This window comes from Ciconia boyciana, chromosome 2 (assembly GCF_034638445.1).
Source record: "Ciconia boyciana chromosome 2, ASM3463844v1, whole genome shotgun sequence".
NCBI classification, from domain to species: Eukaryota; Metazoa; Chordata; class Aves; order Ciconiiformes; family Ciconiidae; genus Ciconia; species Ciconia boyciana.
Genome location: NC_132935.1, coordinates 47,379,241 through 47,398,905, shown reverse-complemented (window position 1 = coordinate 47,398,905; position 19,665 = coordinate 47,379,241). Strand labels below are relative to the sequence as shown.

The 19,665-nt window shown below is 42.3% G+C and overlaps 1 protein-coding gene across 14 annotated transcripts in view; it reads left to right on the top strand.

Annotated features, from left to right (window-relative positions):
- DTNA (dystrobrevin alpha) overlaps positions 1-19,665 on the top strand; it is a 230,448-nt gene that overhangs the window by 27,254 nt on the left and 183,529 nt on the right. For 4 of the 14 annotated variants that reach the window (XM_072852549.1, XM_072852533.1, XM_072852537.1 and 1 more), the window contains exon 1: positions 18,949-19,162. The exons of 4 other annotated variants lie outside the window; for them this stretch is intronic. In XM_072852549.1, the coding sequence (XP_072708650.1) occupies positions 19,146-19,162 (17 nt within the window). In that variant the 5' untranslated portion in view covers positions 18,949-19,145. Of the gene's footprint in view, positions 1-17,230; positions 17,302-18,948; positions 19,163-19,665 lie in introns of those variants that run through there. 6 more of the 14 variants (XM_072852545.1, XM_072852543.1, XM_072852547.1 and 3 more) reach the window with 3 other exon arrangements.

Here is a 19,665-nt window from a genome sequence, read left to right as displayed (position 1 = left end):
AATATGGGCAAGAACATAAATAGAACTTGATTTTACAGAATACGTTCTGTAGTCGTGGCATCTGCTGTATGGAAGACGAAATAAATACCTGCAATGCAGAGAATAAGACAGCAAACATGACTCTGCCCTTTGCTCAACAGTATCTCCCACTTCTTCTTGAAATATTTCAATCTTAAATGACCAGCTTATCAGTCCTTTGAAGTCTATGAGAAGACTGCAAATGACATCTTTTGTTTCAGTGTATTCAATGTTCCTGTCTAAATATCCAGGGAAGCCATATGAGGGCAACAAGACAAAAGAAGATCATACAGATCACACAGTTAAGAAAAACTGGGCATCCTAACTTCTTCAGTCTTTGCCAGGTTACTCGCAAAAGCTAGGTCATAAAGGGGAGACACTGTCTCTGAGATAACAAATCTTAATGTGCTTTCTTAGCTCCTTTTCAAGAGCCAGTGTGCTATTTTATTCTGTAAAATGGACTAAAATGAAAGTCAAAACTGAATCAGTCTTTTGGGTTTTGTCCCAATATTTGCTGTAATTGGCATTGCTAAGTTTACTGTGAATATATTACAAAAACTACAATCAAATGCTCAGTGTTTGAACAGGCTTTTCCATAGCTTAGCTACTCAGGCTGTCTTTACCTAGAATATGATCTTATTGTCACTGAAGGATCAGACTGTCCCTTTTGTTAACTAGAACTGTTTTTCAAAAGGTGATTGTTCTTTTTAAATTTTAATTGGATCTTCAGAATTTATCTGATAAAGTTGACTGTGCAAAATGCATGAAATGGCATTAGGGTTATTTTATGTAGTATAACTGACCATGCATAAAATTCATGTAGTAAATTAAACCCTGATAAATGAGTCTTTTGTCCCTTTTATTGTCATTGAAGTCTGGGTGAGCAGAACATACGGAAATCCCATACATTTAAGACTCTGAACAGGATCCATGCTGAAAAGGTAAAAGTACTCATTGGGTGTTTTGAGAGTATTTAGTTCTACCTTAACATTGTCTCACTCAGATCTGTAGACTTCTGTCCTAGAGATAGGTCCACGTTAAATGCCTTTGAAAATACCAGATGCAAAGTAGCTGCTCTGCATGGAAAATAAAGATTAGTACAGAGCAAGTAAGTTTTCTAAGGCACTATAATGGATACATTTGTTGAGATGAACCTCACTTTTGGAATTGTATCAACTAAGGCAAGATGCAGAAACTGACTTTGCAAATCAAAATGAAAACCATACAGTAAAAAGTAACCTAGCAGAGAGTAGACTGGACGACTGCCCTAGTCAGCGTTTACATTCAGCTTAAGTTCTACCATATTCTACCACCTTTACGGTATGGAGGTTTAATTGGCTATATAAAGCATTTATATGAATTTGTCTTTGAATGTATGGTCTGAAAACAGTGACTTTGCAGATTCATATGATGAATTCTACATTTATGTTAGCGGATGAATGATTTTTTGGGAGTCCAATTTAATAGCTGGGAGAAGACAACAAGAATTCAACAAAGGCAGCAGAAATATGTCTGTAGGAGTGTACCGGGCTGAGATTTCTAACTATGGAATGTAACTGTCATGTTCTGATGTCATATCATGATCCTCAGGTAGATCCTGTGGTGAAGTCAGATGATAAAAAATTTGTGACCTCATAGCAGTAAGAAATTAAGATGTAGGGCAATGACATCACTGGAGGTGTAAGGGAGAGGTTCAAGTTGAGAACAGCAGTTGTGAATGCATGTTTAACTACAATCTAAAGCACAAAATGGTTCAAGGAAAAATTGCTTATAAAGTAATTTGCTCTCTTAGTTTGCCCCAGGAAAATTCTTAAGATATTGTAGAACAGCTTAGTGGAACAATAAAAGCAATTGCCAACCTGAGTGTATACAGAAAAACAAGGCTTTTTTAGCAAAGGGAGAAATTAATTCTGTCACATACTAATGAAGTGTCACGTTTTCAGATAGAAAAAACAATTTTGTTACCTACTCCTCTGCCTTTTATGAACTTCTGTGAGTTTGAAAGCTATTCTGAACTCTTACTAGCAAGTTAACATGCCAGTTCTTGATAGTTGTGTGGCAGTGTATGGTCTACAGATACAGAGTTTGGCAAGCTGTTTTAGTTTGACCATTTGGTTATTTTATGTGCAAATAGCCTATACAATTAAGTGTATGTGACTCCTTCTGCTGGTACTTCTGTCATGTCATAAATGCAGTGACCCTCAACAAAAGAGGTTAATGGCTTTTGTGTCCTGATGCCGTTTGTCCAACAGAGATGTAAAACAGAGCACTATAGGGCTGGGTTTGCAGTGTTCTTTGGCTAGTTCAAAATATTTTTTTAATAAATGGCAGCTAAGAAGGTTTTAGGATATAGGATACAGGTAAATCTCTAATTGCCATCCTCATTATCTTTTGATTGAAAAATACTTGTGTTCTAGTGAAAAAGACCTGGTTTAATCTTATAAAAAGTATTTGCGGAGTAATTTGAGGGTAAGTAAGTATTTATTACTGGTGCAGAATTGTAGTAAGCCACAGCAGAATTTTATTAAGAAATGACCTTATACTTAATGATTATGTTATAAACTTAAACTGCAATAATCTACCTTCAAAATACGGGTCAGTGACTCTCATCATACTGTAGTAAAGGCTGTCATATAGGAAGATGTGGAGTAGGCTAAAGGGAATGCTCCTGGGACCTGGCAATTAACACATCCTGAGCGCACAGCTTTCACAACAGTGCTTACTCTGCATGTGACAGAAGCATTAGGAAAACTTGTATTGTTTCATGTTTTTTTCCATTAACAAAATTCAGTTACTGAAGTTTAATTTACGTATGCATTAGATGGAAAAGCTCTAGGCATTTTGTGCATAAAACTATAGGAAGTATGTTAACTGCTTTTCCTACCCTTAGCATGAAATTTTCAGAGAGGGTCACCACTCCTGTGTGACAAATGTGTGCATAGTAAGACTGAGCAGATCACTGACCAAGGGCTAGAAGAGATTTAACGCTTCAGGTTGGCTCTCCTACCGCTGCTTTTCACGGTTGGCGTCGGCTGCTGTTGTATGCATGCTATGTGCTCAGGATTTGTGAACTGCTGGCTCCCATGATCCTTTCCCCTAGCCTGCTCCTAAATCTTCCTATATGACAGCCTCTTTGCAGCTGGCAAACATCTCCTCTGAGTGCTGTGTGAAGGACTGCAGAGAAGTCCCCCTGGGTAGCTCCTCTGTCCTTGATCTTCCTTCACACATTCATCGTCTTCTGTGAAGCAAAGGGCCTTTGTGCCAGATTTGTGAACTAAAGGTGAATCTCACTTCACCTATAAATCCAGTAACATTGATGGCAATGGCACACATACGTTTCTTGTAGGATATACTGCCATTGTTCTATGAGTGTTCTATAGAGAAACCCCTTAAATACCAGGGACCAAATATATTATTAAGTATAAAGCATTCAAATTAAATAAGACAAAACACCAAGTTCCTGTCCAGATTGTCACCATCCCTTTTTTTTATCCGCAGTTGCCTGCACCTTAGATCTGACAGTAATTTAAGATATGCAGATAAGTATTTTTGTGCATTTTGGAAATCTAACAGTGAGGACAGGTTCATGCATCTTAGGGACCAACTGAGGAGTCCTATTAGCTGGGTATTACTTGCATACCACAGACAAAGCTTTTCCTTTTGCTACTATTATTGCAATATTTGCTTAAAAGGAATTGCTGCACAGAGATGTTAGTATGACATCTTTAGTCCCTGGGTTTCTTTAAGCTCAGATTAGTGTTTGCAGTTTTGCAGGGACCTGGTTCATGGCCATTGGTTTTGAAAAATTTTAGTTGCAGCGAATGGATGTCAGCAGTACAAGTCATCTCGTGCTATTTTGCTAGCCCCTTGGTGTCCTGAGCTTCAGACTTCACAACATCTCATATGGTAGGGAAGGAGTGGGCAAACTGTAAGATTGGTACCACTGTTCACCCATGGGAGAGTCAAAATTAAAAAATAACAACCTGTATTAGGTTTACAGTAAAGCTCTCCTAAACTGAGGAGTCTTCTCAAGAAAATGGACCCGCATGATGCTTGGCTGGCAGGTGTTTCTAGAAGAGCATCACCATGGAAAAGGGCTGCCAGCAAGATGGAACAGCAAAGCGGATTATCAGCTCCTCCAACCAAATGGCCTGAGGACTGAGAGGACAGGCGTGGGTTTTGGCACTTATCCCACGGTGACTTCCCTCTCAGTAAACCTTTTCCCATGGCAAAATCTGGTGGAAGGATCCCAAGCAGAGCTGCAGCCTCCCTCCCATTGCAGGATTTGCTATAGGAGGGAAGGAGTGAGCCTCCGGTCATTACGGTTCTATTTTACTGCCCTGTTAAATGTGATGCCTTATTGCTATTTTTAATTTAATTATTTTGTGAGAGTGGAGGTGATAAAACAAATTGTTTCTATGCTTCACTCACACACCTAATGGAAGAACAGTGCAAGGGAGCTGCAAACTGTAATTCGCATGAGGTACAGCAACAAGAATTTCCAAATGCACATGCTTAGAGTATGCTGAAAAGCTGACATTTGCTAATGAACCCACTTTCATCCCCATTTCTGGTTGTATCTAATTATAATTTATAACAACAGTGCCTTACATCACGAACCCTAGGTTCATTTGTGGTATCCCATAGTTTTCATTGCAAGTCAAAGAACACCTGACTAAGGGTATATATGTGACCTTGTAAAAGGCTTTTTGCTGTTTCAGCAGAGGTAGGAGAGACCACAAGTGAGAGCAAAGATCCTTATCAGGGACTAGAAAAAGAGACCGGTGGTTGGGCAAATTGTGGTAGGATCTGCCCATAGCCATCCAGACAGAAAGCTAAAGGATTAAAGAGCCCTGCAAGTAGAGACCTAAGAGGTCTAGTTGCAGAGCCGCGGGTAATGATGAACAGTGTGAGAGAGATTTAATAAGCCAAGTAGGAGAGGGCAGCATGGGTAGTGTGAGACTACTCCAAGAGAAGAAAGAGAATGCAAACTACCAAAAGGCGTAAAGGGTGAACTGTTGATGAACCTCCTGATAGGCAATGAAAGAAATTACGTATGCTTGCTGTGGATGCCTAATACTCCAGATTGTGTGCAAGTGATATCAGTGAGCCATGTGGGTGCATCCACTGCTGTTCCAAGAGGGGAAACTAAGGCAAGAGATAGGTGATCTCTTGATGTAAATTGACCTTTCTACATATTATGTTTATGTTTGTTCATATAGCTGCTCCGTAATTAGTTCTGCCAGCTCTTGGTTTCCATATGTCTTAAGGAATGACAGTATATTCTCAGATTTACTTCTATTTATACTAATAAACCTGTCCACCTAGAGGACAAATTATAAGTCATCTTTTCCTCAGCTCTGTGTTGACTTCTCTATATTCCTAGCTATTAAACCTGCTTTATTTTTTATGTTCTTCTGACTTACAAACAGTTATGTAAGTTTATAGTCCTGCATAATTTAGCTATGCGCTTCTTACATTGAACTCATACAGAGGAAATAATGACAAATTATGTAGGAGGAGGATTTCCAGTTACTCAAGGCCTGAAGTGTTGAAATTATATAGAGATTTATATTTTTATTAAGCAAAATCATGGTGTCTCCAGAACATCTCCATTGCATATGAGCTCGAATATCCATGAGCAGAATCATTATCAAGGTTATGTACCTGAATTTCTTTTTAAAAAAAGGTATACAGGGTTGGAAAATAACATTCGGCACCATAGCTCTTAGGAGGGAGAAACCTATAGTAGCAAGGTAATTCCTGATAACGCGGAAGGTGCTCAAAGCAGACTTTATGTTGTCCACGGCCTGTGTAAAGGGAAAGGAAAAACATTTTTTGAGTAAAGAAAACGCCTGGGATATCATCCTTAACAATTTGGAGCAAGAGAATTTCTAGTTCTGAGGGATGGTTGTTATTTGTAAATGTGCTTAGTGGCCACAGGTGTGGCCTGGACCGGCTGCACCCCCGTCCTTGCTGCACCACCCCTGTTTACCAGCTGACTTGCATCTTATTACCTAGCTAGTGCAACGATAAATAGAGTTGCTTTTCTTGTAAGTATACACATTAATGGAGGGAGGCTCCTGTGTCGTCAGCCACGCCACAGAAAGTCAGGGATAATGCTAACAGAGAAAGGAGCCATCAGGTACTAAGATGATACAGGGTTATGTGCCGATTTACCTTGTGCCACTGAGGCTTCCAGCTGACTCTGACAAAGAGAAGGTAGGTGCATGCTCAGAAACATGTCTGAAGGAGGAACACAGACCATGTTTTGTAGGTCTGGCCATAAGGTAGAATGTAAGAAGCAGTATTACCTGCTCGGTTATGTCTCTGAAGCAATGATGCGGTCATGGAAATTTGGCAGAGGGGATTGCCATGCCAAGTACCCTATGTCTCTTGGAAGAGAGTTACATCTTTACAAAGTTGTGTGAACAGTGCTGTAGAAATGAAGTAATTTTAACATATTGTAGCCACAAAGGGCTTGGCATCTCCACCAGTTAGTTTCAGCTACCTTGCGATGGCAAGGCAAGATGTCCCGGGGTGGGGGGGAACATGGGGCTGGTTTTGCCCTGGGTAGGCAAAAATCCAAAAGTCCAAATCAGAAATGCGGGTGAATGTCTTTCAACACAGGGTACATTTTAATACCCCCCGTTATCTTTAAAAGATCTTCACTTTTGCCTCCCTCATGCCTTTGTAGTCTTACTTCAGTCTCTCCTAGTAGCTCAGTTCCATTCCCAGAGGCCTGAAATGAATAAATCCAAACGTGTTCTATTTAGACTTCTACCCCATGGCCAGCACACCCGATACAGCATTTCAGAGACTGAGGGAAGCGAGCCACATTTGCTCATGGAAAAAAGAAGGAACTGCAGCAATACAATGACGTAAGGTTTATCCTGCAGGTTCACCTCAGGTTACAACCGGATCTAATTCAGCATGCTCTTGTCAGTACAGCTTAGTTCAGCTAAACCAAGAAAATACAGTTCAATTCTGCATACAGCTAACTCCCACATAAAGCATCAAAACCTTTCCAATCTAATTTTTTATTGCAGCCTTTTTTTTTTTTTTCATTTGAAGAGCTGTTGGGCCTGAATAATGTGGGTTTATTTATCTGTCTGGTACCAAATGAAAGTAATTTTATGAATTTGATTAAAGAACCATCTCAAAGTAAACAGGAGAATCACACATTTAAAGATGATGTTCCCACATATCAGATGCTAATGTGGTCACCCAGGACAACATTGCTGTTTGGGGCCTCTACTTGTCCCCAGGGTGCATTTTCTCACTGGGAAAAGGTCCTGCTATGCAGTCTTAATCTAAAGCGTGTTTTGAAATAGCTCTTTCAGCTAGTGATGTGCTAAACTGCTTCTTTGTTTTCGTCTTAGTAGAGTCCGAGAAATGAATTGCATAAATTTCACATCAGTGAGTTTTTTCGATATCTGTAATAATTTTACAATTTGACTCTTATATCACAGTGTAGTGGCAAGTTTCATCAGCCAGAAGACCCTGCAACTCCTAGAACCGCAAATACTCTTAATGCAGCGGCAGACCAGATACTCTTAATGCAGCTGCACTGAACACGTCAAGCAGCTCAAAGAAGTGAAATAATGTATCTTGACCCAAGTCTAGACCAAAGTGTTTTTGCGCACCAAAGCAAGTAGAGTTGATGTATGCTCGCTGCCTTCATCTTCAAGTGCTGCTAGCTACTGGCAGTCAGAGCAAAAAATGGTTTAGAAAGCAAAGTTTTACGGTACAGTCCCAAGGCTGTAATCTGTTTCCTTAAACAAAAGTTTTAGACAGAAATCTCTTGATTGAGCTTCAGTGTTAACCAAACATTGGTGTGTTGGATCTGACCCAGTACATTGTTCTTGACAGTGCTCAGGAACTGGCCAGTTGACAGTTATGGAATAATGTGACAAAAGGGGGATTTTCTTAATCCTTGGGGATTCCCCTTAAGGGGAATGTCTTAATCCCTGACATTTAATTATTGCTTGTGTCAGGAAGTATAAATGTTTGTCTTCTATTGCTTAAAAAAAGCAAGGTTCATTAAGGATTATATTATTTTTTTTTAAAACAAATGAGTTTCTAATGGGAACATGCAGGAATTCATTAACAATCTAATGAATATTTTTTTATAGTCCTTTTTGGTCCCAATTATATTATGCTGCAGATAGCTCCACAGGGTAAACTATGCTTTAAGTTTAAAAAGGTAGAACAGAATTTTCCTTAATCTCTTTTAAATTTGCCTGTCAGTTTTAAACTCCCTGTTTAACTTTTCTTCCATGTCTTGTTAATTATTTTGTCTTTTGGCTGCAACATATTCTTTTTTCTTCTATTATGAGAAAATAAATAAGAATGTTTCATTTCCCTTCTTTTTACTATTTATAATTTTTATACAGCTATCCTACATTCATCATCTCTCTCCTCATTTGCCTCCTCTCCAAACAAAAATCGGTCTTTCTTCACACAGCTGATTTCCTGAGATTCCTGGTGGTTTATGTACCCGGGGTCTGAACCCTTTCTGTGGCTGCTCTTTTTGCAGCCACGTGGCTAGTACTGCCTGTAGCATTCCTGATGCCAGATTTACAGTTGTTTCATTTTGTTTGCTGAGGTGGAGAGAGTTTCCACACACCCCCTTGAATTTCAAGCTGTAGGCTTGACATTGCCAGTGTCATCAGAAGTGGTATGAGCTGGAGTTCAAACAGGTGGTACCGTTGGGCTGCTGTCACAGGGGATGAGATCATACATTCATTCTGTCTCTGTGATGGATTTGTCTAACTCTCTCCAACTCGAGCTGACTTTGATCCCATATAATGAAAAGCCTTAAAATAGAAAGTGGAAGGGAACAGAGAGGAGCTTTAATTATTTACCAGCTAGGTCGAATCCATACCTTTTGTAAAGAGACTTCTTTTGTTGTTTTTTGGTCTATTCAGTTTTCATTAAGCCAAATTTAAATCTTTGTGCTCAGCATTGATTCAGATTCTGGGGCTGATTAAAGAGTCTTTTGAAGGAAGCTACGTTTTTTCTTCTTTTACTTAGTTATTTTGTCCATTTACTAAATGGAATAAAAATGCTTCCTAAACAATTTTCAATATTTTAGTCGCAGTAGTGCTAGGAGGTCCCAGCTCAAAGTTTTAGTTGCTCTAAGCACCTAGAAACATGACACCCATCATAAAACCACTGAAAGCTAGGAAGGCAAAACAGATAAAAAGTGGGAGGGGGGAAGTAAATTCCCAAATTCACAAACCAAATCTGTGGCGGAGCTGAGACCTGATCAAGTCTCGTACTGCTGCTAGCGTGGTGTTTAACCACGAGCCCATGCTGCCCCTGCCATATTCACCCCTCAGGTAATGCCTGAGCAGCACTGGCACGGCGTGGTGGTCTCTGTGGCGTGAGTACCCCGTGACTGCCTGCATTTCAGACTGGAATTCCCAGTTACGAAAGCAGTCCCCATCATCCTGAACATTTTGATAATGTGTCTTTGTCCTTCTCTGAAAACAGCAGAGATGTCATCTCCCTCATTGCACAGGAGGAGTTAATGCAGGGGGTGAGTACAGCTCCTTTGTGAGCATCTTGCCCTGGCAGGTTGTGCAGAAGGAGGCCGGGTGCCATCCCAAACCCTTCCCCTTCTCTGGAGGCTGGATGGTGCCTCCGGAGGGCATGAGGGCAGGGGGAGAGACAGGCTTTTGGTGCGCCGCTTCCTTGCATCATTACTCTTACAACCAAAAGCAACCTTGCAGTTACCTCTGTAGTCTTAAGCAAAAAGCTTACTTGATTTATTTTGGAAGCTAGTGTCTTCATAGTGTGCATGGCTGTTGTAAAATCTGCATGCTTGAGTTGAGGCTTGAGGAACCCCAGTGCCTATCAATATCACTACGTCCACGGCTCCTTCACAAAAATAGACAGTAATGTGAAAGATAGTGATGGTTCAGAGAAATGTCCTTGCTTTATCCTCACCCTCTTGGTGCCTGTGGATACGTTAACAGACTACCGTACATAGGGGAAAACATGCCTTTAATAGTTCTGTCTCAGCTGCTGTTAATTTGATTTCCCTCAGGTATTCAGTGTTCAGTCACAAAGTCCTGGAGCAAGACTTTTTGTAGCAAGAAGTACAAATAATTTACACTGTAATGTCTGAGGCTCTTAGATAAAGCATACGCTACTCTGAACAAAGCAAAAAAATAATTTATTTGGGGATAAACATGAGGAATTCAGAGAGATGGGAGGAGGTGCTATAATGAGGAGCATGTTTATTCAAAGCAGCTTTGTGATATCTGACAGCGAGTAGATTATGTCCAGACCTGTGCTCGGTCTCTGTGCCATACGCATTGTATATTTGCAGGCTGTTTGTCATGACACTTCATGGGACAATGTCAAAAGAATTTGTAATTTTTACTGGATTACTACAGATAAAATATTTTTCAATATCTCAGTTTTCCTGTGGAAGTTGTTAGTTTAGTTTATATTTTCAGCTCCATTCCAGCTTCTTCCATGTAAACTGGGCAAGTGTGAATTAGGTGCATGGTGTCAGTCCTGAGGCCAAACTGCATTTGCTTGCATTTATGTAAATCTGGAGTACTGCCTTTGAAAAGAATAGGCTGGATTCTGCCCCTAGTTGTCATGTCCCACTCCTTTGCTGGAGCCACTCATTTAGGGGTGGGAATTTTCAGCAGGACTCAATACTGCTGCAGCACTCGTTCTAATAGTACTGTAGTATTGCATGGCTCGTATAGCTTTGCAAAAACTAAAATTGAAGAATTTAGAGCAGAATTAGGTCATGACCAAGTGCATTTGAAAATGCCATGCTAATTATTCACAACTTTAAAATTACTGAATGAGTTTCTTCCAAATTTGCTCTGTTACATAGATCCCATTGACATTTAAATGTAATTCACTTTATCACCATGTTATATCATAAAGTCTGGTTTCCAGTATTTTCATTAGCTGGTAGATGTTCTATAATATAAAAGGAAACGATACTTAGTGCATGGAGAAAAAGGGAATGTAGTTAATCTGTTAACATTGCCTTTCTGGAATTTACTGATTAATTTTTTAAATCTCATATTGGTATTAGGAAGATTTTTTGTTTTGTTTCTAGTAAAAGTTGTGTAAAGTTCCTGAAATTCTCCAGAAGGTTTAAGATGAGTGTATGATCGGTCTTTCAAAGTCCTAGACATTGCATTCCAGCCTTTCAGACTTTCATCACCTCTTTTCTTACGGAAAGTGTCTGCTTTTCTTGAAGGTGCTGATGACTCTCATCATTCCTCCCTATTCTGATGAGTGTGCACCTTCTCAGAGAAAAGTGCTTGAGAGGGATTTCTTCCTTTGGGATGGTTTCTACTCTAGTTTGGATTTCCATAAATCAGTGCTAAAAGGAAAGTGTGGAGTATCTGAAGTATTGCTCTGAAGATTGCAAAGAACACATTGTAATGTTCGACTGTTTGAAAATATGTATTTTTCTTGGGGTACAAGTTTTCCCTGTGTTCAAATAAATGCTTTCATGGCAGCTGCAAATGTCTTTTATAGGTGCTATCCAGTGCTGCCAATTTCTCAGCCCTCAGAAATAAGTGTACAGGGTGGGATTATTGACTGGGGTTGTGTTCAGGTGGTCGCGGGTTAAAAAAACCCCATTCTGTACGACAATCAGATTGATAATTCCCACATGATTAATTGACTCCATTTCCATAAGCCATGTTTCCTCTTTCCCCTTTTTTTGCCTATGCTTCATGTTTAAGTTTGGTGTGGCAGTAACGTGACTCACAGGTGGGGTGGTTTTCCCCCTTTGCTGCCTGCGGCATACCAGGGCACGGGAGGCTTTTGCTGCCTGCGTTGCCTAACGTGGCACTCGGCTGCTGCCGGCAGCTCGCTCGGTGAGCTTCGTGGGCCTTTCTCTGTGGCTGATCCTGACACCCATCCGCCTCGTAAGATGAGCTCATTATCTAAATATGTGTTATAAAGCGAGACGATTGTGCCCAAGGAGAGGCATTATTTTCTGCGTCGTTCTGGAAGCGTACAGATAAGCCTGGCAGGTACAGAGCAAAAGAGATGGGATACGTTAAACACACAGAGCCTTGCATCTCCTGAGCGTGGTGGTGGTTTCTTCCTCATCAGCCGCGACTTCATCCCTTTCCCAGGTCTGTCTGGGTCTGCGTTACCTGCAGATCGCTCGCTGAAAGCTGCCATCCCTTATCTCAGCTTCTCGCGCTGACATTTGGGATTTCTCCACAGGATGGGTACAGCAGAGGGAGCAGTAGGACAAGCTTCTCCCAGGCAGTCTCACCCTGCGTGCTCCCACCTCAGCCCAGACCCTCCGGCTGATCTAACCTCCCCTTCTGCCCGTATACCCCCAGCAGCACCGAGATCCCCCAAGCCTGAGGGGTCTGTGCGTGCCCTGGGGCCAGGACAGAGAGGGAAGGAGAGGGCTGTGTGACAGAGACACCCCCCCAGCCCCTGCAGAGCACGGATGCATTTCAGAGAGCAAGTCAGATGCTGCTTGCTTTTACATAACTGATCTGATGGCATTCGTGTTGTTGGCCTCTGTATTAATGCTCCAGCTCTCATTAGCAGTTTCTGAGACTTCCAGGCTTCCTCCTGTGTTCTTGCTATGTATTTTTTCTTAAAAAAAAATAAAAAAAAGAGAGATAATTTCCTCTTTTTCCCAAGTTTTTCATCTGGAGGGTGGAATAAAGTGAGTTTTATTTTAGAGCAGGAGTATTTTTTGGTGGTATGTGGGATGAATGAAAGGGGATTGTTCCTACCTTTGGCTCAACTGAACAGAGAATCTGTTTCATAGATTATCCTCTTCCAGTTCTGTAAAAAGTGTGTGTGTCGCTCCATCCACATGCATGTCTGCCTGCACGCACGCTTTAGGCATTGGCTGAATTTCCACGAAAGGCCTGTGGTTGTCTGTCCAGGCAAATATAAATACATAACGTTTGTGGCATTTTTATGAAATAACTTACTGGAAACCTTTTTCAGTGCAGAATATAGTGCTGCAGTGAAACCAAGGTGCTGGAGTGAGACAGGATAACAGAGCCACTTCCATAACAAAAATATTTAATTCATTTCATAATTTCAGGAATAAGGACATTAATTTCAAGAGAAAGTTGTGACAAGACAAATTTTGGTGTTGCGATCTTTACTTTCACAAACGTTTCAGTTATTTTCAGGAGCAGGCTTGCAATGAGCTCTCTTAATTAGCAGTCTTCACTACCTTTTGTATACTCGGTTAGAGCAGACATGAAGCCTTCAAAGCAGTAGAGGGTTCTTACCGTCGAGGAGACAAAGAGCATCTGGTGCTGGAGCAACGGCTGTGTCATGAATCTTTGTAGCTGGCATGTGGGGTGTTTGTTCATTTTATTTTCCTTCTGAGTTTGGCTTTCTAAGGGAACACAATCATGCCACGTTTGTTTGTCTCACACTTCTGGCCACAGCCGGTAGTTTTGAACTCATTAGACTCTTTCTGCTAAATTTAACACAGGGGAAGAAATCTCAGCTATACTGATTCTCCTTGACTCTCATGAAGTGGGATTAAAGATAGCACCCCAATAAGGACAAGACAGGCAACATTCCCCTCTTGAAACAGCTCCCACGTGTGCTGTCTGGTCAGTCTGAGCACACACACCCCTGAACCAGCTGCACGACCTGCTTGCTGCTTTTTCTCCAGGTAGGGAGAAAATACAAAAGAGTGCGTGGAAGGGAGCGGGAGTACTGATTAGGGCAGTACCTGGAAGAAGGACAACCGTGGAGGCCTGGGGAAATAAAAAGGATTATTGCGGAGATGGCGGCGCAGGTTGGTTGCATGGTACACTAAAAGAAGCTGAAAGTGCAGGTGGGCAATACTCATGTCCTGAGGGGTAGGAGCGGTTGTGAGAGTTTAGAGGAAACGGGGATTACTGTCATTGGGAGCAATAAATAACAAAGGATCATAAATCCTTAGGAAAACAATCTTCATTAGATGTACTTCTCACCAAGCAACTTTAATGAACTATAGCTGTCACTTCAAACCTTTCAAGCTCAGCATTTTGAGGTAAAGGACCAATAATGGATGATGCAGCCTGTTGATTTATCCATGAACGCCATCAGGCCAGGAAAGACTTTTCCAGGGCTCAGCACTGTGTGGGATTAGGTTTACTTGTCTTTTTTTTATTATTTTTAGAAAAATATTTTTCCTTTCAGTGTGGTAAAATTAAACCATTTACCTACAAAACCTGATTTTTTTAAAGTTCTTTATTTTACTGTATCTCAGAGATCTTCAGTTTGGACACCTAACAAAACTTGTAGTCTTTTTCCTGTATTTAGTGTTTGATTAAAGATGAATGGAAGCAGAATTGTTCTAGTTCTCCTCTTAGGTATTTTTCAAGTATACATTTGGTAAAGGTTTGATTTTGCAGACAGCAAGGCAAGTGCGCAGAGTTTTTCATAAGTTGCTTAACTGTTTATAATTAATGTTCATACTTTGTTCGTGTGTAGAAAAATAAAGCCAAGGCCTTTATATCCTGGTTCTTGTAGATGTGATGTGCTTATATATGATGATAAACACTGGTTTAAACTACGGGCTTGTCCAAAAAACTCTAGCAAACTATAAATACAAGACGTAGGAAAAAGGAAAGAAATGTTTAAAAGTAAATAATGGATTTTTTTCTTTATTCAGTAAAATGGATTGACTGAAGATATGATTTGTTTCTGAAGCTTAGATGTATGACCATAGACGTTCTCCCTTCTTCCCACATAGCTTGAATCACAGAAACGTAGAAAATAAAACCAGAAGAGCCAGCACAGAAAATCCTCTGTTGCTGCAAAACTGCTTACAGAGTATGTACCAAGTGCATTCTCCATTTACTTTATTAATGCTTACCAAGAATTCAAGCAATTTCAATATGTTTTGCAAATAGTGGAGCTAACCCATCTGAACATTTTTAGTGACAGAGCTTCCTCCCATTATCCAGTGAGCCTCCTGAAAACGGCAGACTCAGTGAGGAGGGTGTTGGAATAAATTTCTTTGGAGCAGTCAGACGCGGCGTTGGGGGGCCAGGGCAGTCTTTTGCCCCTCATGAGCCCATCTCAGTCCCCTGGGTTGCCTTCCAGAGCAAAGGTACCCTGCCGTGCCGGAGGCTGTGCCATGGGGACGGCAGGGCAGCGGGTGCTGGGGGGTGCTACCGAGAGCCCCCTGTCCCCACCAGCTTCGATAGCTGTTCCCCATCTCTTCCAGTAAAAAAGTGGTAAGTGGGAGAGAAGCAACTCATGGGTCTAAGCTTGGCCAAACCCTGTCTGTTGGACCATGCTGGAGAGGGCTCACAGTGTGACCATGTAGCTGAGTAGCCAAGGCTGGAGGTAGGCTGGGGGGATGATGGGTGTGTAGGCTGAGTAATACACCATAAAGTCAGCGTGCTGGATCCACTGTGACAGGCGGGCACTGCGTTCCTGTTAATGCAATGGTAGTCCCCTACTCAAAGCTCTTACTCTCAAACACACCTGTGTGGAAATCATCTGCAGAGGTTAACGAGATCATTCCTAAGAGCAGGAAGTACTCTGAGTAAGACCTCGAAGGACTGAGCCCGTAGGGTAGGAGATGTTGCTTGTCCCTGTAAGCCCAAATCTTAAGACTGCCAAGACAAATTAATTTAAGACACTGACAGACAAGGGAAGACAAAGAGCAAATTCTGTGCACATTAAAAATAGCTAAACGTGAAGGGACAGACCGTGCCTCTTAGGCGCTGGGCTAAATTGGGAATGGGTAGGAAGTCACATGGCTCCAAACATGTTACATATTTACACTTGTCACTGGTACCAAATTACTCTCCCCTCCCTGCCGCTCCTTTCTCCTCGCCACTCCCACGCCAGCTCCTGCTCCAGCTCCTGCTTCTCCACTAGAACTTGCTATTGATATGTCTTCATGTATCTCAAATCTAATGCCACAGAGGTCCCTGGTCTATTGCATTTGGTGGTGGTTTTAAGCAACAGGCCCTGCTGAGGGAGAAAGAGTAGTATTCCCTCTCACAGCTTTGGTAGATCTCTCCTGGCTGTACACTTTGCAATGCATGTTAGTTGCGTGCACTGGTATTATAGCATCTCTCTTCATCTGAGGGAACTGGACACCTCTCTTCTCGTTTGGCTTATGTGATACGGTTTTTGGACATATGACCTCTGACTGTCCCATTCATGGGAAGGGGATCATGCTGCCCACGTTGACATCCAAAGTTTCCCAGTAATTTCCAGCATCCCATTTCCCAGAGGTCCACCCCCACATGCTCTTAAGTTTATAAATAACCTCTTAAGAGACATGGGAAGCAAACACTTTTAAGTGTTCTTTTAGAGGATCCAAAACCCAATCTCTTTTTTCCCATATCTAGTAGGGGAAATACACAAGTTTAGATAAAAGTGTGGAAGTGCTTCTGTGGATTTCCCTGCCTTTGTTTTTCCCCACACTTAAGCACTCTCTAGAGGTACATTGGAGTCCTAGAAACAGCTCAGTCTTAATCCTTCCTGTTCATGACTTCACTTGAATCACCACATTTGTCCATCACACCTTCTTCCATGGGGAGCTTCTTTCTTCCTTCCTTGTTGCCCTAATTAAAAAGGAGCCCTCAGCCACAAAAGCATGACTTTTCTTTGTTCTTTCTCTTTTGTCTCTCTGAGCATCTGAAGCACTGTGCTTTTTAAGACCTAATGTTAACACTTGGTCTCTGCTTCTAGTGATTATCTGCCCTTCCAGTCTGACATCCTTACAACTGAAAAAAAACTGATTTGAGGTATGATATTCTCATCGCTTTATATGAAGTTACTCCATTTGAATGGGAGACACCGTGGCTCAGTGACTTTCTCTGCACCGAGAGATCTGTAAGCCTGCAGTGGTAGAGGTGGCTCCATGGGAAAGCGGTGCCAGGCAGCCTTCCTGCAATTCACTGCAGCTCCTAAACCTGAATAATAGACACATTCCCTGAATCGTTGTATCAGCAATACAGAGTTTTAGGACCCGAGGCAAAGGAGAAGTGACTTCTTCCCTGTCTGGCAGGAAGTCCATGGCATATTTTTCTCTTGCTGGAGTTTTTAAAGTGCTTTGCAAGGCAGGCATTAAACATACTGAGGTCAGGCTTTGCTAATAGTAACAAAGGTTAGTGATCCAAAATAAATCTTTTGACTTTTCAGGAGTCATCAGCTAGTTTATTCTTTACAATTTGTATGTTGCTGGCAACTTTTCCAGGCCTATGAACCCAAGCAGACTCCAGGTTAAGAGGAGCTCTTGCCTTCCTGCCTGTGGGACTGAACATGAAAATGGCTGTGGAGGTACTGTTTTATCAAACTTTATATAATGTTACATTTATGTTATAAAACATATGCATTTATATATATGTTATCAAGCAGCATCATGAAGAGTAGTGGCAGGAGATGAAGTGCAGGCTTACTTCATGCGCACTAAGATACAGCCCTTTGGGTGATTCTTTTACCTCCCTTTAGGCCTTTCCAATTTTGAGCTGTTTCCTTCGTTAGCCTGAAGTAAATGCATGATTACTTTTACTACTAAATCAGTTCAGCCTCTCAATACCGGTGCTCTGAAAAGCGTAATGCCTCATCAAGTAGGGCATTGGGAAGGCATTTATAAACCATGTTTTTAGCTAAGTGATTCTGGGCACAGCTTGACCTTGCTCCCCTGCCCCGACCTGTGCTCGCTGCTTGCTTGGCTGCATCCCTGGCTGTGAACCCCTGTCGACAGCTGCTCGGACAGAGGCCGAAGACTGTAGACGAGAGACATTTTACCATGTTGTTTGAATTGGTGTGACTGTCAATTGATGTTTTCCAGTTTCAACTGAAAGTGTTCAGTAATTGGTGTGTTTTACAGAGTCTTGTGGCTTGTTCCATTCCCACCCACGTCTGAGGTAAGGCAGTCTTGATGGCAAGCAGTATTCAACTGAATGCACATTTACAAATTAAAAACATGCTGCTTCAAAAGGCTGATATTAAGAGCCAGGGGTTTGTGTCAACACTAATGACTCCTGAAGTCGCTGGTAGGGATACTGACTTTCTGGGTTATGTGGAAGTACCTTTTTCCCCACATCCATCTCCTCGAATGCTGCCATTAAGCAGTAGTCTAGTTATTTCAGAGTCTGACTTCTGAACAGCATTGCAATGCATTGTTACTGTAAGGAGCCACAAATCTACTAAGAGTGGACGCTTAGAAGCCTTGTGTTTAAGATTTGGTAAAATCTTTTTTTGTTTGTTTTGGTTTTTTTTTAATACACCATTGCTCAGTAAAGCTCTCTGCACAGGCAGAAGTGCTGTAAACATCCAGATATGAGTCCCTGTGGAAGCTTGATGTGACAGGGTGAAATGCTTCTTTGCACCTTCCTCCCGCCAGCCCCTCAGGCTGGTTGCGTTTGGAGCCCCTGCAGAAAGCGCTGTCTTGCCATCCTGTTTCTGACCGCGCTGCAGTCGGTGGCTGCGGGATGCAAACCCAGAGGCTGAGCCGAACCGGGCACAAGCAGTCATTTCACGTCCCTCCGCACCGAGCATAAGCAGGCCGGGCCGCAGCAGTTCTTGCACGGCACGGTGCCGAGCGGCTGGCAGGGCTGCTGGCGGGAGGCGGCGGGCTCCCGGGAAGGCGGCGGGCCGCCGCTGGGGCCCGGTGGCGGGCGGCGGCTCCGGCGCTGCCGCAGGCTGGCGGGGCAGCGCTGGCAGCCTCCGGGCTGCGGGCGGCCGCGCTTGGAAGTCAGTGGAACGCTGCCTGCCAGACCCTCTGTGTGTGTGCGTGTGTGTGGCAGTGAGGAGAGGTGGGGATGGGGGAGATGGGGGTGGAGTGGCAGGCTTGGGAGGGAGAGAGGGATGGAGGGGGAGAGGGAGAGGGAGAGGGAGGGGGAGGGGAGGGGGGCCCGGGTGCCTGCGATTGGTAAAGCTCCGCAAAGGCATCTGCCAGCAGGACTTCAGAGGAATGTGAAACCAAATCATTTACAAGTTAAAGATAGACGCAGAATACACAGCATCTTGAGCCAGGGTTTAAATTCATCCCTCTCCGCCTGGCTTCTCGCAAAGCTCTGCTTGTCAGCTTGCCTCTGTCTCCTCTAACGACTCCAATATTCCCTTAAAAATAACATCATTCTGGATTCTTTGGAATTACTGAGGTGGCAAAAGAGATCATGGTGCAGACCATAGGGTAAGTAGGAAGCTTGCCTTTGCGTACATTTGCTAGGGTGGTTCCTCTGGGCTTTGCTTCTGCTTTCAGAGCACTCAGCAGTTCCTGTAGGATGAGGTAGATATTCACGTAGTGCTTTCCCCGTGAGATTTATTCCCCCCTGTTTTCCCCATACGGATTATTTGAACTTTATTCCTCAATGAAGTGTTAACTCAAGGTTACTTGTCTTGGCATACCTACGGAGTGTTGAGCTTTAATTATTCTTACCATTACAGTTTGAGTGCTGTTTTCCTGTCAGCTGAATTTTGTTGTATACCTTTGCTCTTCATTCATGGGATATGCTGTTTGAAATGCTGCTTATTATTACAAAGTTGAAAAGCGAGTTGTTTTCTACATTACAGAGGATGTAATCAATGTTTTTGCATGCTTGTTTAGCTATGGTTTCACTTACCTGCTATTTCCTCATGTGTGAATTTGATCACAACACAGGGTTAATTAAATTTAACCTTTCTGTTTGCTTGTTC